We start from the raw sequence: 16,170 nt of genomic DNA on the forward strand, positions 1-16,170 counted from the left end.
TAGTGCCAGGGTTCGGCGGGCATCCGCTAGCCTGATTTGTGGGTGACACAGCGAGATTGGAGACATGTAGAATTATTCGTTTTGATTTTGTCAGACAATACACGTTAATAGATGTCGCTAACAGCTAATTTGCGGTAGTTCGCGTGTTCGGGTTCTAATATTCCAGAATTTACTATTCTATGTAAGTAATAGTTATTTTACCTAATATTATACAGGATGATTCATGAGACGTGAGCAGGACTAATCCTGCACACTCAGTAATTGATAATTGATCGATCACCGTCATATTAAGGAGAAACAACAACACTTTTTCCTATTTTTTAACTTTTTGGTGAGGGCAAATTTAATTCTCAACAATCATGGTCACCCTACAGGACCTAATTAATAAACATAAAACCTCTTTAATCGTAATGGCATTTTGATTATGAAGAAAATAAACTGTCAAACTTGCGCGAGATACGAGTTTTCAAAAGTAACCAGTCCGTGAGACAGTAATGACATTCAATTTGACACAGAATATCGGTAGTTTAGTATTCTAATTTTAGGGTGACCATGCATGTCGTAAAAAAAATAATAACTTTGTTTTTCAACACGACTAGAAAATTAACGTTAACCTCACTAATACTGATACGAAACAGTTGCTTATAATTAACGATATGCGCAGTGTTAGTCCTGTTCACGTCTCCTGAATCACCCTGTATAAATTATGCTATAAAATATCTCTTACAGTAACAGTAGAGTAGGTACTAACTTTTAATTGGTCCATTTCGCTCATAAATAAACAAGCTGTCAAGTCAAATGGCCCTACTGACAATAAAAATATTCATATAACTTATAAACGCATAAATATCTAATCTATTACCGTTGCGTCAGCGGAAGAAAGTTGATCGACAAACGTTTTGCGGCAGTTGTGTTACAAGTTTATCTATACGTATATTATTTCACTCTTGCCTTCCGAATACAGTTAGACGGGATGATGTGATGTGAGTAGGGGGTTGTGCACAAATCACGCGAGGTGTTTTCGGCTACTTTTTGACCCCCTCCTCCCCCTTGGTGATATTTGGTGAGCTTTTTGGCTACCCCCCTCCCCCACATAACCTCCCTAATGTTATGTGGAACATTTCGTAAAATAGACTCGCTATTTTGAAGTGCGGAGTGAAGATTTATGCTTAACGAAACCGAGAAAAAGTATCTACTTATGTGGTAGGTATTTTTTTTAGTTTCGTTCACTGTAGAAAAATACACGTGAGGTCTCCTTATACACCCCCTCCCCCAACGTGATCTGTCGTAATTTTTTCGTGACCCCCCACCCCCCATCGGACCTCGCGTGATTTGTGCACAAGCCTTAAGTGCACTATCTTAGGTACCTACTACTTTTCATCTCGGTATCTTTTTTTACCTCAGTCACATAATCTCTTATGAACTGCTTATATTTAGTTATATAGTAGCTATTAATAATAATGATATACCTTAAAAAACGTGACTTTCGTTTCATGGCATGACGTAAAGAAAAAATAAAGGTTTTTATGTAGGTAACTAATTAATTATAATCAGCGCTTATTTAGAGCCAGCCAGAGGCAGACCAATTTTTATTATAAGTATGATGCTTGATATCAGGTCTGTATTTTTACATTTGCGTGCACAAGCAACGCAACTTCGGTTGTAAATTTGTAATCTTATTTACTGATCATTATCTTACGACGTTGACACTAGCACCTGTATCGCTATCACTTTCACTCTCCCTAACGTTAATATAATATTTACAACGTTAATGTGCCAAATGTGACTCCTTCAGATTCAGACGGTTCGCTTTCAAATTTAGATACATTGCCTAATGGCCGCTTTTAGTTGTTCAATAATTATTTTTGCTTGCTTTTATGTTCTTTTTATCACTAACATAAATTTATAAGTGTTGTTGAGCCTTGTACTAACAATAATATGGATTTTTTATTCGAAATAAAAATATTGAATTTAATAGGTACGAATAATATGAACTCCATAGATCGATCAAATGCCGCATGAAACTCACATTGCGTTTTCTCATTGTTTACGGGAGCCTCGGTTATCAGTATCACACTAACAGCCGTATTCGAACAATGAGATACGTCAAATACTAGATATTGAAACGATATGGATCGGATATGTCAGTGTCAAACAAGTGTCAAAAGTGACGTTTTTGTTCGAAGAAACAACAAGTGACGTTTTTGTTTTTGTTGTTTGACACTGACATATCTGATCCATATCGTTTCAATATCTAGTATTTGACATTGTTCGAATACGGCTGTAATGCAGATCCGCGCGCCTTTCCGGTGTGTGAGTGTGACAGCATCTATAAACGTGCATAGCGCGGTGTCGCTCTCACGCCGAAACGGCGTACGGAACCGCATTCAATGCGAAGACCGTCTTTAAGCCGTTATGTTTGAGAAATGATCGCGTGCGCAGCTCCGTCCTTGACTGCGATCCGCGGCGTATAATTCAATTGATATGCTCTTGTTTCAGGCGTAGGAAAGAAGCGGTAGGTCAATGGCACACAAGTTGATATTGTAGTTTATGTTATTTGGCACGTATACACTGAGAATTCGGGGCCTGAGGTAGCAACCGGGGTGTAGGTATATATGTTGCGTAACAGTGTAAAAGATGTTTATGTTTACTAGAATATTTAAGCGGGTCCTGTGTTCTAAGAGTGATGATCAGATGTCAACATCAGCATATAAACGAAATAAACCCAAATAAACGAAAAAAATATGGAAATATGGAACCCTACCCTAAAACTTGACGCCGTTCTGTGGAGCAAGAGCTGGATATGTGAATGGGGTGGGAGAAGGTTACCCAAGCTGCCCGGAGCGGAATCAGTGGAAGCATATGATTCGAGCCTGAGGGCCGGGGGAGCCCCAGCAGAGGGTAACAGGATGAAAAGCCTGATAAGAAGATTGGTCATGTCCTGTCGATGTGCATTTTGCATTTCTCATCCACAATAGCTGAAAACTTTGCTAATCGTTCCTCCATCATCTTGCAGTGGTTAACCTGATGGTTACCTAAACTACTGCTATTCAAATCTTTGTTGGGTTTCTTAATGTCACTTTGAATAAGATCAGCAACTGACAATTGGCTGTTTATTATACGAAGATTAATAACATTAAATTTAGCAAAGAGTTCTATCAAAGGTCAAGCACCTCTAAAGGCCAAGCTCTTTACGAATTAAACTTTTGTTTTCTACGGTAAGCGCTACCTAATGGATTTGTTGACGCCTATCAAAAAGGCAAGGGCATTGAACGAAACCATTTTGCGATTGATATCTTTTTTGTTTACCAATTCTTGCTACTCGTATTGAACGCCGTAAGCAAGGTCATTGGAATTAAAATGATAGATTTTGCTAAATGTTTTAGAAATGAGAAAACGGATCGTTATGCTTCACGGAAATCACGGAATAGGATACTAAACATCTGGTGCAGTTGGAAAAAACTTTTGCGTTTTGCGTCATGAAATAAACTAAATTATGAAAACGATTTTCCCGAATTTTCGCGTACAAATTTTCCGCTGAATAAGCTTGTTTACAAAATTGACGTGGGAATAGATTTTTTTTATGATAAAGGAGGCAAATTTAAATGAACAGACGAATCGTCTGATGGTAAGCGATTACTGTCGCCCGTAGACACCCGCCATACTAGAGGAGTTGATTAGTATTCAAAACATGCACAATTAGGATGTTTAAATTTCAAATGAAAATGTTTCTATTAAACAAAATTAAATTGAAGTTACCACCATAAGCAATAAGATTTAAATTAACAATTAACTAGGCCATTAGTGAAGTCTACCCATACCCATCTATGTTTAAAGGAAGTTCCCTCTACCAACAAACTGACCTGCAGTTTAGCAGAAGAAGAAACTGTACAAATAGGGTTTATTTCGCCTGAATAAATGTTTTTTTTTAATGATTTCTAATGAAAGAATTAATCACCTTATGGTCTTCTCTGTCCTTTATTATTTAAAACCGTGTATACTCCATTTGTTGGCTGCGCTAATAATATGTGGTCTAATAATAACATTAGTTCCACCAGTACCTACATGTCCTACATAATGGTTCGCATAGATGATAAATATCTCCATGTAATTATGGATGACATATCTAATGTTCAATTTCATCTTTCCAGGGCCTGCCGTCTTGGTCGCGCGGGCTGGAGGCCGCAGAAGCAGCCCGCGCGCGCCTCGTGCGCTGGGCGTGCGGCGAGGCGCCCGAGGAGCCCCCCCGCAAGAAGATGCCTCACGCGCTGCGCAAGCGGTGGCCGCTGTGCCCGTGTCTGCAGGTTAGTGTAGTATTGGTGCCTATGTATCCAGTCTTTAGCGTGAAGAGCTTTGACCTTTGAGCTCGTCGGATTGCCCTTGAAAACCTTGATACAAAACATCAGATACCCTCCTACACAACTACACATAATTATACACACACAAATAACACACACTACAAATAATTCTGGTCAACTATACTTCCCCACCTGCGATAGAGTTTTTAAATGTAAGTTTGCTCACGCCCGTAATAAGGGTCTAGGAGTCTAGGGTGGCCGTTGCCGATCACGGCATGGACAGCTATACACGGTGGCGTCGGTGGCTAAAAAATAACTACATTCCCGGTGCCAGGGAGGTTTGGGGATTATACTGAGCAACTTTTACTATGAGATCAACCCCGAAATCGCGAAGAAATAATTCACCCTCCCATGGAAAATGGACCAGCCAAAATGTATGAAACACCCAAAGGCTGTACATTTATATTCCGTACCACTTACCTGTCAGTAACGTAAGCTGAGCTTGTGTCACACTCGTGCGTGCTAGACCTGTTTTTCTTCATGGTGGATGATGGTCTATCAGCAGTTTAGCGACTCGCAAGGCGTACTACGACGCCCTTGCCCAAATCTAGAGATATGCTTACCGATCATATCGGTACTTACCTTACTTGCCTCACTTAATCATATTTATAGTGGATCCTGAACTTCCGGCTATCCAGCTATTGAGAGCAGCCATTAAGGCATTCTCCAAACAGACTACGTTTTACGGACATAATCCTTCCCTGTAGTTTGTAAACTGACTGCTTCCCAGTTCCCAGGGCTTCCACAGGTTCACTTCTAAGCAATTCCGCGAAAAATCGGCTATAAGTCTTTATGTCTTCCGTATTGCTTAAATATTTACTTAAATATCCATAATTCATTGTACCTACTTAATTAATATTATGTAAATGTCAAGTAGTTTCAAATCTTTCGTAAAAATTTGCGTAAATGGTCTAGGAATAACAGAACAGGTTTTAAATCCTTAATTATCATCAGTCGCCTATTTTAATTTCAAATACCGCAGTTCATTAGTTGTTATCTTAATATTTATAGTATTGGCCTTTATACCGACATTTTCCGCTCAGACTGTTTCCCAACGTCTTTAATTGGTCCTATTCTTTAGACCTTGCTTAACCTACTTATGCAGAACTGTCTAATCTATCATATTATTCGTGTTATCGTTAGGAAACTTGCATAAATATTCAAACGGCAAGCCAAACAGGCCAATTCAAACGTACACTAATAACGGAATGATATTTAAATCATGCTATTTAGTTATTTATTGTGCGTCTCGCCCGAGCCAAGCCAAGAACGAGCGAAATCAGGGGTGCGGGGTGCGAAACTCCTCCCTTCGGGCAAACTTGGCTTCGTTCGGCTCAGCATTGCTCCGAGCAATTATTAGGGTTGACACAACTTGATGTCCCCTTGCGTGCACGACCACAGATAAGATAATGGCTTTAATTTTGATAACCCTAAGTAACCGAAAGGGATAGTGCCATATATTAGAAAGGGACAGCATGAGTCGACACTGAACCGCTGTCAAACTTCGGTTTTGTAGGAAGTTTCCTTTGTAGTAGTAAGTACTATTATATATTCTGCTGGCGAAATGCACGATAACCGAATGACGTTGAGATAGATGTCATTCTGATATCAGAGTTCGAATGGGCCTGAAAGTCGTATAAATCAAGGCGAAGCTTATTTAGTATGCTTAGTGCAATCAAACACAGTGTTTACATTACCACGCATATGCCTACTATCCATATAAAACTCTTCAAGATTGAGCGATTAATTGTTATTCATACCTCACATTTATAGAGGTGCCCAATCGTTTTACTTCCTGACTGCATTTACTTATCGAACTAAAGATGACTAATAAATTGGCTGTCACTTCTTTAGATGAGCTGCCTAAAGAATACATACTATCTAAAGAAACGGTGCCTTTTGACATTAGACTGTTAAGTGACATTAGTAATTCTTATTGCCAAGATATAAGGTCCATCGAATTGCGTAGGCGTTGCTATATGATTTGTCGCTACTACATTTATGTCAAAGTAAAATAATCGTCGATTCGACTCGATCGATCTTAAAAATCGGTCACGCTTACGCCTCCAGCTCCCAGTATAAATGATGATAATAGTTTTTTTATAACGGGTGTCATGATTATCATGTTTTGTCACACGTTTAATGGATACATATTATTTGTGTCAATTGACTGTTTAGATTTAGAGCGGTCTTTGGGTAAGACTTTGGTGATTCCTGTCCTCGTAGACGTTCAACGGTGGACGAAAAATACCGCGTCAAACTACCATATTCTATAAATTATCCGAGCTGTAGGAAGATTTTTTAAGTAGCATTCTGTCACCTAAAAAAATTACCGGCTACTATTTTGTTACCTCTTGAAGGCCGGTTTTGCGGCATTCAAAAGTTCTTTGTGGGATGACAATGATCAGCGACATATCTATTCTAATCAGTTATCGTGGCGACTGACACTTTTCTGTATAGATTTCCGGGCCAGTAAGGATATGTAGCGTAATAGTCATTTGATAGACCAGCAATGTACGATTATTTGCAAACTCACGAGACACTTGTCACAGTTATGAAACGGGGGCCTGCGGGGGGCAGTGACTACATCTAAACAGTGACACGCGACCAGGTAACGTGACTACAGGCACCTACAGGGTTATAAGCAAGACTAACGCGAACCCGTCGATCCAGAACGTATCAATATTACATAGCGAATAGGTATCCGTTACCGATATCGAATTGCGCCGGCGATTCTGCGTCGTGCTTTCACTGACGAAGTGCAGGATCTGAAAGTCTGATGTTTGTGACCTGAATATAAAATTCATCCCCTGCTAATAAAGAACGAACGATATCGCATAGCGAATAGGTATCCATTACCAATATCGTGGTTTTCCGGCGCGGGGTTCTGCGTGCTTTCACTGAGCCAACGCGGTGCAGGGTCTGAAGGTCTATGGGTGTTTGGGACCTTTATATTTATCCCTGATGTAATGAACGTATCAATATCGAATAACGAATAGGTATCCATTACTGCTATCCAGTTGCGCCGCGGGATTCCGCGCCGGGCTTTCACCAGCGCGGTGCAGGGTCTGAAGGTCTGTTTTTTTAGGGATTTTTATGAAGCTTATTACATTAAATAATTATTTTCAGTACAGGCTTTGGTTGGAAATGCCATCCAAACATATATGTAGTACATTAGCAGTACATTAGCAGTGATAACTTGTAGAATAATAGAATGCTTAAAGGACATTCTTGTTAAACATTTAGTAGATAATGTTATGCGTGCAGTGTAACATTTATTAGTTGGAGATGCGTATGATTCATTTGATTAAATGTACAGAATACGTACCTAATACTACCTAGTTAGGTACTATAGTTATTTTGAAAAATACATTATTCTGTAGGTACTAGTTATATTAAAAGGAATGCGACTCGTTAGTGGCCATACTGTATATGCCTACCTATAGATATGTCATGTAACTTTCGTTTTAGCTCTAAACTTGATGTTATTGAGGCTAGCTTTCATCTTTAACTCTAGGCTAACCTTTAGTCTAGCATCAATAGAATGCTTTCACTCTTTTCGCCTGAAATGTAAATAATGTTTTGTATTTATTCTTTCATTCATAGTGTATTGAATAGGTATATATCCGTATATGATGTTACCCACGGCAGGATACATCATTAACCAATTCCAGCGACGTTGGCCGAAACGCAAAAAATAAATTTTGGTTTTGTACTGAGTATTTTAAGGAGCATCTACGGGTCCATTTCGTAACTCCTATTATCTAAAATCTCCATAAATAAATTTGCGTTGGTTCACACGACGGTAAATAATATCATGAGTCTCCGTTGACCAATTTTTTACAACAGAATCTCAAAATCTGACCAGTTAAAATAAATATATTTCATCTCTTGTCATTCCACACAATCCCAGTCAATACAGTCCACTTCTCAAGTTCCAGAACACCTCGCTTAAGGCCCCCATTCCGTTTAGCCGTTTGTAGGACGGCTCGTAGTCCGCAACCCCCATACACAATCCTACCCAACGAGGCGGACTACGAGGCGGCCGACAAGGTAGGAGTGTGAATGGGGGGCTTTACATTGAAACAGGTATTCTGTACCTGCACTCGAAACCACTTCGTACTTTACGACTGCGTTATGACAGTCGCTGCTGCTTTGAATTATGTGATAATTAAACGATTTATAGCGCTATATTTGAATAACTTGAGGGCAGGGTTGTCTCGTTTGTGGTTTTTGAAAGCGATCGCTAGATCAACTCAACTACAAGATGGGGCTTATAAGACAACTTCTTTTCACCACACAATAGGTGCTCCCGTAATAAATTTGCGTGGGGGTGCGACCTTTTAAGTTGCTAAAACGAATTCTGTAGGTAATATACACCTGTGTTGGTCACCGATCGCCGCAATCGAAATCTGCACCTTACAATCCCCAATTCGACTACCATTACGATATTCACAAGAAAATTATTGGTCGCAATCGTATTTGTAATCTAAAACCCATAGAATCATTAATATATTATATATTCATTATTATTTGCTTTTAAGAGGATGCTGCATAAACATCTGCTGAAACAAGAGTATTATGAGTAGGTAGTATCCATCGTAATATATTAGTATGTATGTGAGAATTATGTAGTAGTATATTCATTGTATATATTTTATTATTTTTATCTGTGTATTGTATATGTAGTTTATTATGTTTTCAGTTGTTTGCAATAGTTCCTAATTGAATTCTCTTACTTTTCTTCTCGCACCATTTTTATTACATCTCTGTTTAGCCCTATGGTTGACTGGTAGAGAATGCCTTTAGGCATTAAGTCCGCCATTTGTACATTTTATTTGTATTTTGTGCAATAAAGTTTAAATAAATAAATAAATAAATAAATCATCAAAACTTAAGACCACGCGGATCCAGCTCGCGTTTTTCATAAATTGGTAAGGAAAGTGTCATTTTGATTACACGGGCGACTTTTTTAAATTTAAAGAATATCATATTATTCCGATTAATACGATTACGATACAATATTGCACGCGAGCCTTTGCTTGGGATCCTTCGATTCAGTGCCGCACTGAGCGTGTTAGTAACTCGCAACTATACGGGATTTAAACAAGGTAAACCAACGGAAACGAAAACCAAATCACAACCGAAACGTAACTCCCATTTCGCTGACACTGACCGATTGTCAAACTAAACCTCACTTTCCACCCATACATCATTATAGCATTAATTAAGGCATTCAGCCCACAATGCTAGGGCCGGCCCTGCAAACCTGTTACGATTGGAAAGCCGTGATGTCGGTCAATAAGCACATATTTTAACGCGCGGAGATGCGTTCGTGCGGGTACTGGGCACTGGCCACGTGTTCTGTGAAATTGTACGTGAGTGCGAAGAAATTGAAAAGCCTTCATATATGCTTTAGAAAATCTCCAGGGATAAACATGATTAAATAGGGATGCTATGGAAACAAATTACAGGAACTGCGAAATCAGGCGGTCACGATTCTCAGCAATGAGTGACCGACGAAGAATAATCTTACTATGATACTGACTACAATTCCAGTCTACAGAAAAGGTCGTCTATATTTTACGCTGACTGGAGAATAGACCCGACTCGTGGCGTTTACAAATACCCGCTAACTACCGCCTCTATTCGTACGTCAATCAATCGGAATACAATCGCTATCTTACAGTTTCGCGCCAACTATTTACTTTGTAACCTTTAAAAGTTTTGACGGGAATAAATAATTTAAATGACTTAAGCTTTCATTAAAGAATTTGAAAGTGATTTAAGAAAGCTGAACTATAATAGTACCTAGTATCAAGCTTACTTGGTGTCAGTAATGAATGATACTCTATCTGTCAATTAAATGATTGTTAACCGCAAAATTAATATACGAGGGGCGTTCAATATATAATGAGAATGAGATGCAAACTCTTTAAATATTAGGAAAGTAATAAATACTGGCCGGTAAAGCTAATCTACCTAGCTGATTGCCATGAAAAAAAAGACACAAACTGTTTTTTGTTTAAAAAAAATACGGCGATTTCTTTGCGATGCTATTGAGCACGTTAGCGAAAATGGATTTTTTTTTTCTACGGACCTAGTCAATTTAGATTTACGGGACACTTTAAATCATAAATCATATATTTATTTTACTTTAAGGCCTAATGCTCCTACGTATTCGACAGTCGCACGTTGGTGCGCCGAATTTAGACGTGGAAGAACATCGACCATGGATGACCCCCGCTCCGGACGCCCTACTACAGCAGTAACTGAAGAAATTCAAAAACAAACAGATTTGTCAAGAAGCTTTGGACTTGATACAGCAAGACCGGGAATTTATAACAATGGACGAAACATGGCTCCATCATTACGACCCTGAAACGAAACTGCAGTCTATGACATGGAAAAGGCCATCATCTCCAACTCCGAAGAAATTCAAGGTGGGCCCATCTGCCGGTAAGGTCATGGGCTCTGTTTTTTGGGATGGTAAAGGGCTCGTAATGATTGAGTATCTCGAGCATGGAGCCACTATTACGGGTACTTTATATGCCAAACAAATAGCAACATTGCGCAATGAGATCCGTGAAAAACGGCGAGGTAAACTCTCGAAAATTGTGTTGTTCCATCAGGACAATGCACTGGCACACAAGTCCGCCGATGCAATGGCTGCAATACGTGATGCTGGGTTCGATATCCTTAAGCATCCTCCGTATTCACCAGACCTCGCCCCTAGTGATTTCTACCTATTTCTGAGATTGAAGGAATACCTAAGAGGCAAAAAATTTGAAGACGACGACGCGGTAGTCGCTGCAGTACAAGATTTTTTTAGTACTCAAGATGAAACCTTTTTTAGAAATGGAATTTTAAGTTTAGAAAAAAGATTGAGAGTGTATTATGCTAAAAGGTGACTATGTCGAAAAATAAAATAACATTTAATAAAAGTTGTATATAACATACTCATTCTCACTTGTTATTGAACGCCCCTCGTACTCGTATAGAGACTCTTGGTGACATAGAAATTGATATCACAGGCTCTTAAACCAAAATAATTACGGTTTTTGAGAACTTATCGGATCAAGACCTGGCTACGGTCTAGATTTGAGTTGACTTTATTTCTGGAGTGTGATCGATTTTGGAACTTCTCAGTGTCTGGCTGGATCTGTCATGTCAAGGCAATACTGTGTGAAAACGCTTAAGAATATTTTATTACCGGTAACAGGCGAGATCAGAGATGGGGCGAAACGAAACTAATAAAATAAAAGTGAATGCAATGTTGTGTTTCAGCTTAGGAGTTAAACCGTCAGTGAAATTAATTAGGATAGCGGCATTTTATCATCGTTCTTAGAACTGGCAACGCATTTATTGATATTGCAATACACCTTCGGCTTAAAGCCTACGTCCCAATATGTAAAAATATAGAATTGAATAGGTTCTGACCCTACAAAAGATCAATGAAGCCTATTATAGTAGATACGAAAACGTTGCGTTTAAGTTTACGCAATTCCGCCCCAATACGGATTCAATTACGAAAAGGTCAGATCAAAACGCACCATTTTTAAAATTTTCATTTGATTGACGAAACGGATAACGCTGATTGGTTCCTTTTGTTGGTAACCATTTATGAAATACATAAACAAGGTCAAAGTCACGTTGCACTTATCGAAGTCATTAACCACTTTAAACGTGAAACGGCGGAAGAGACGTGGTTTCTTTTAAGGCACATGACGTTATATTTCTATGTTGATAGATTAAAGGAGCAGAAGTTGCTTCAAACGCTTGCCGAGAATAGGCGAGCAAGTAGGTTCAGAAGCTGTATAATTTGGCCTGTCAAGAATAAGCCTCAAGCCTCGAGCTTCGAGCCTTTTGTCTAATATTTTGGCATGTAACTCTAAAGCACTACTCTGTTTGAAGCTTGAGTCACAATGGCAAATATATTGTTTTTTTTTTTCAGTACCATAAATTGTATGTAAAGAACCCATCCTGATTAAAAAAGTACTTTGTTTTCCCTAGAAAAAGGTTTCTCTACAGAAGGCATAATTATCTTATACCTTACGAAGGCATAATTAACTTATACTTAAAATGGTTCCAGATTTAACATAAGGATTAGAGTCTTAAAAATCTGAATCGAGTCCTTAAAGAACGGATTCCAAAAACTGGTGTTTTTTTCCACACATAGTTAGATCTCAAGACCACATTACACTGGTCAACCCGCACTCGCTGCACCTACAAGAACACACGTGAACTATCCAGCAGACAAAGAATTCCTAAAGGGCTATTCAAGTCGCGACGGGCAGTGTAATTAGACGTCAATTAATGCTTCATCGAGACAATATATCGAACGGAAATCGTGCGCGGACGCAGGACCGGTATTCGACTTTGGTTTTGAGTTAAATGTGAAATGGCTGCATGTGATACTGTTGAATTCGGAAGTGCGAGTGGCTTGAGATGTTTAATTTGAAGGTCAAGTACAAGTGCTCGGGCGCCTAATTTCTTTGGACACATTTTTGCAGTACTCCGGAACCAGTACTGAACAATCGGAAGTGTCCAATATGCCAAGAGAGTCGAGAATTTTCTTCAAAATTGTGTTCTAAGAAATAAGGTGGACGAAAACTCTCTGATATCAATCGTTTCATGGAACTAGTGCGACTACCATCATCAAAAGTGTTTACTGACCATATTCGGAAATTAAATTGCATATTAAATGAAACTAGAACCGAAATAATTGTAACGTCATAAAGCCTACAATTGTCCGTAGACTCAACTGTTCCAAAGGTTACTGGATCTTGTAATCTCAGTTCCGATATGATATACGAGTTTCTGGAAGATTCAAATATACGTCTCAAGGAACCATCCAGGCCCTGTTTCATTTGTATCACATTATCACTTACAGTAAAACTTGATTGTCAAACCAAGTTGGCATGTCACGACCCGACATTGAATAAAATCGAATACCGCTCCAGTTGTCAAATTGATTGAGAGTATTGAGACATAATACCGGCGCCAGGGCATTGTGCAGTGATCGTTCCGCGCATATCGCATGTCGCATACATCAGTGCGTGCATATTGTAGGGAAGTGTGGACATATGACTGGTGATCATGAGTTGCATAGACACGAAGAAGCATACCAAGGGATTTTTTACGCTGAAAAGAAAGCTTAGCCTCGCTTTGCATGTAAGTTTTAACACTAGTATTAAGTGAACACACCGATAGTTGACGTAGTATAAATTACTGTGTCGTTTTTATGGCCTTGGTTTTCGGTTAATACCTTACGTTGCATAGATAGTAAATAGGGACAGCATCAAATAGATGGTGACGGCCAAAGTAGTCAAATATCTCGTAAAAAACCTGTGTTTCCGTATAAATAAGTATGTAGGTATACCGATAAATTTGGCCACTTTTGCTGTTACTATTTGATGGTGGCTGTATAGCGTCACATCGTATGGGAAGACAGCAACATGCTTGGAAAACATGACACTGCACGTGCACGCAGCATAATACTTCAAACATATTAGACCATGGCCTTACACATTTTATGCTGACCATAATACTGACCTGGACCGACAATGGACCAACTATTAAGCAAAAAAATATTTTCCCAAATTGTTCCAACGGCCTCCGAGGATTCGGATAACATGCATGAACAAAAAAACAAAGATTCCGACGAACTGAAAACCCCCTGTCTGTCTTTTTAAAGTCTGTCTAAAAAGATACGATAATTGGCTTCCCTTAACAGCTAATAGACTTTACAAAAGTTTCCAAGAACTGTATGCACGTTTGAAGCGGCCCCTTTTGATGTCTAACACTATGTTTGATCAGAGAACTGGTTCCGAGGATGCCGTTGTTATGAATACTTATAGCTTTCAAGTTGTAATGTTTGGTTAGCGTCGCAAATTTACTGCATTCTGCCCTTATGAGCGTAAATAATTTAGCAGCAGACGTCGGTGAAATCATCGACGAATATAAGCTTCACTTTTGTGAAAAGGGTTATCGCTTTCTGTGTCAAGCTTGTTAAGTATTGTTGCAAGTTTATTGCTATTTAAGGTGAAATATACACGTACATATTTTATAATAAATTCCCTTTAAGGCCAAGGAATAGGTGTGTAAGTGTTAAGAGTGTTCAGGATCATACAATGTCCCCCACCCCTTTTTCTCAATCTTGGCTATTATTATACCCATCTGTTTCTGATGGTGGAGTCTGCTTTCCTGGCTGACTTCAGAAACATTGCGGTACTCAAGGTCGTTAACTCTCTTCGGCCTACCTTTCCTTCTGGATCCGGGGTTATAAAGTTTACGGTGATGATCTGCTGATTGCAGATCACAACGTCCTCTTGTAAAAATAAAACAAATGTTATGAATATGTTTAAAGTTATAGTACCTAGGAGGTAAAGTAGGTACCTGCTAAGATTGCGTTTAATTATGAAATATTGTAGAAGTAGGTAGAATGGAAGGCAGGTGGATGTTGTGCAATGCTCAAATAGATAATTGTTCAAACAAAATTTCTGTTGTTTCTTTACTTTGTATTATTTTATTAAAGCATCTAGTTCACGGTTCCGTTTTATTTATTTACGAGATAAAGTATATTTGCAGTTTGCTCTTTTCTACATATTGTTCTCTTTGTTTTTCCATGTGACTAATATTATGTATATTATAATTTAAATCGACTAGTGTATTTTCAAATATACACCGTGTTTTTTTTATTTCCGTTAATTTCAAGGGTGCACTTCTGAGCTTAAACAAGTAACTTTCTCAAAGATCCCGATATTCTAATTAACTCCATTTCGGAGATAATCAATAATTTATTTTTTTCCTATAAGGCCTCTACAAGCGTGTACACTTGCCTTAGGGCCGAGTTACATATTGATTAGTGTTTAGAATGAGTTCAACATTTGCTACTAAACTTAAGTACAATCTCGGTCGATCGATGTTCGAAATAACATTGATATGTCACAGATTTCAATTGTTTGGTTGAGTTAAATGTAATGCCCGTGTTACAACAAGGCTATATGCTACATTTAATTACTTTTTAAACTAAATTTTTTTTTACAAAAAAAAAGCAAAAAAAAGTTTTTTTTTTAATTAGCTATGCCATTTAGTTCTCTTAAACGTACTTAACCATACCCCGAAGTTAGCGGAATTCAATAAAAACACGGTGTAAAAACGTTATTCAGTCTCTTACGTATAGAATTTATAACAAGTAGGTAGGAAGCACAAAGATGTAGTATTCTGTGTGAATATCATCATTTATAAAATATAACATGTTAGATTTGAGATAGGTACATTAGGTACCAACATTTTAAATAGCTAAAGGTCGAATAATGATAATTATACTTAACCATAGAGTGTCAACCCTGACTACTCTTAACAGTTTCGCGAGACGCACGCGACAATTCAAGGAATTGTGTCCCGGCGCCGTAAAAGGATCGGAATTGGCCGCTGACTCATAACCCGTTAAGATCGCTTATATTTCATGATAATGTTTCTCGCAGACCATCTTAACTCAAGCAATAGTCACGTTCTGTTTTTTTTAGGCTTGAGTTGATGACTCAAAGCTTGCATAGTAGTTTAGGGAGCATTTAAAGTGCATACATTTTAAGTTACACATTATTTGAAGTGGTAAAATCAACTTAAGACTTATGAATCGTTTCTGGGAACTGGTATCGTATTTAAAATAATGCTTTTATAAATATTGGTTCTAGGTATGGTGGTATTGAAAACGTTGGTAACACTGTAAATAATAAGTTCTCTGATAATCAGCATTTCACCATCCTGAACATTGTTAATGCGCATTCGTAGTACATTTCTAGTTCGT

At 38.4% G+C, this 16,170-nt stretch overlaps 1 protein-coding gene across 1 annotated transcript in view; it reads left to right on the plus strand.

The window, feature by feature from the left end:
- Nucleotides 1-16,170, plus strand: part of LOC134797077 (disheveled-associated activator of morphogenesis 1) — a 117,889-nt gene that overhangs the window by 31,344 nt on the left and 70,375 nt on the right. The window contains exon 3 of the mRNA XM_063769301.1: nt 4,152-4,304. Within this exon, the coding sequence (XP_063625371.1) occupies nt 4,152-4,304 (153 nt within the window). The remainder of the gene's footprint in view (nt 1-4,151; nt 4,305-16,170) is intronic.

The sequence above is a fragment of the Cydia splendana genome, chromosome 14, assembly GCF_910591565.1.
Source record: "Cydia splendana chromosome 14, ilCydSple1.2, whole genome shotgun sequence".
In the NCBI taxonomy this organism is placed as follows: Eukaryota; Metazoa; Arthropoda; class Insecta; order Lepidoptera; family Tortricidae; genus Cydia; species Cydia splendana.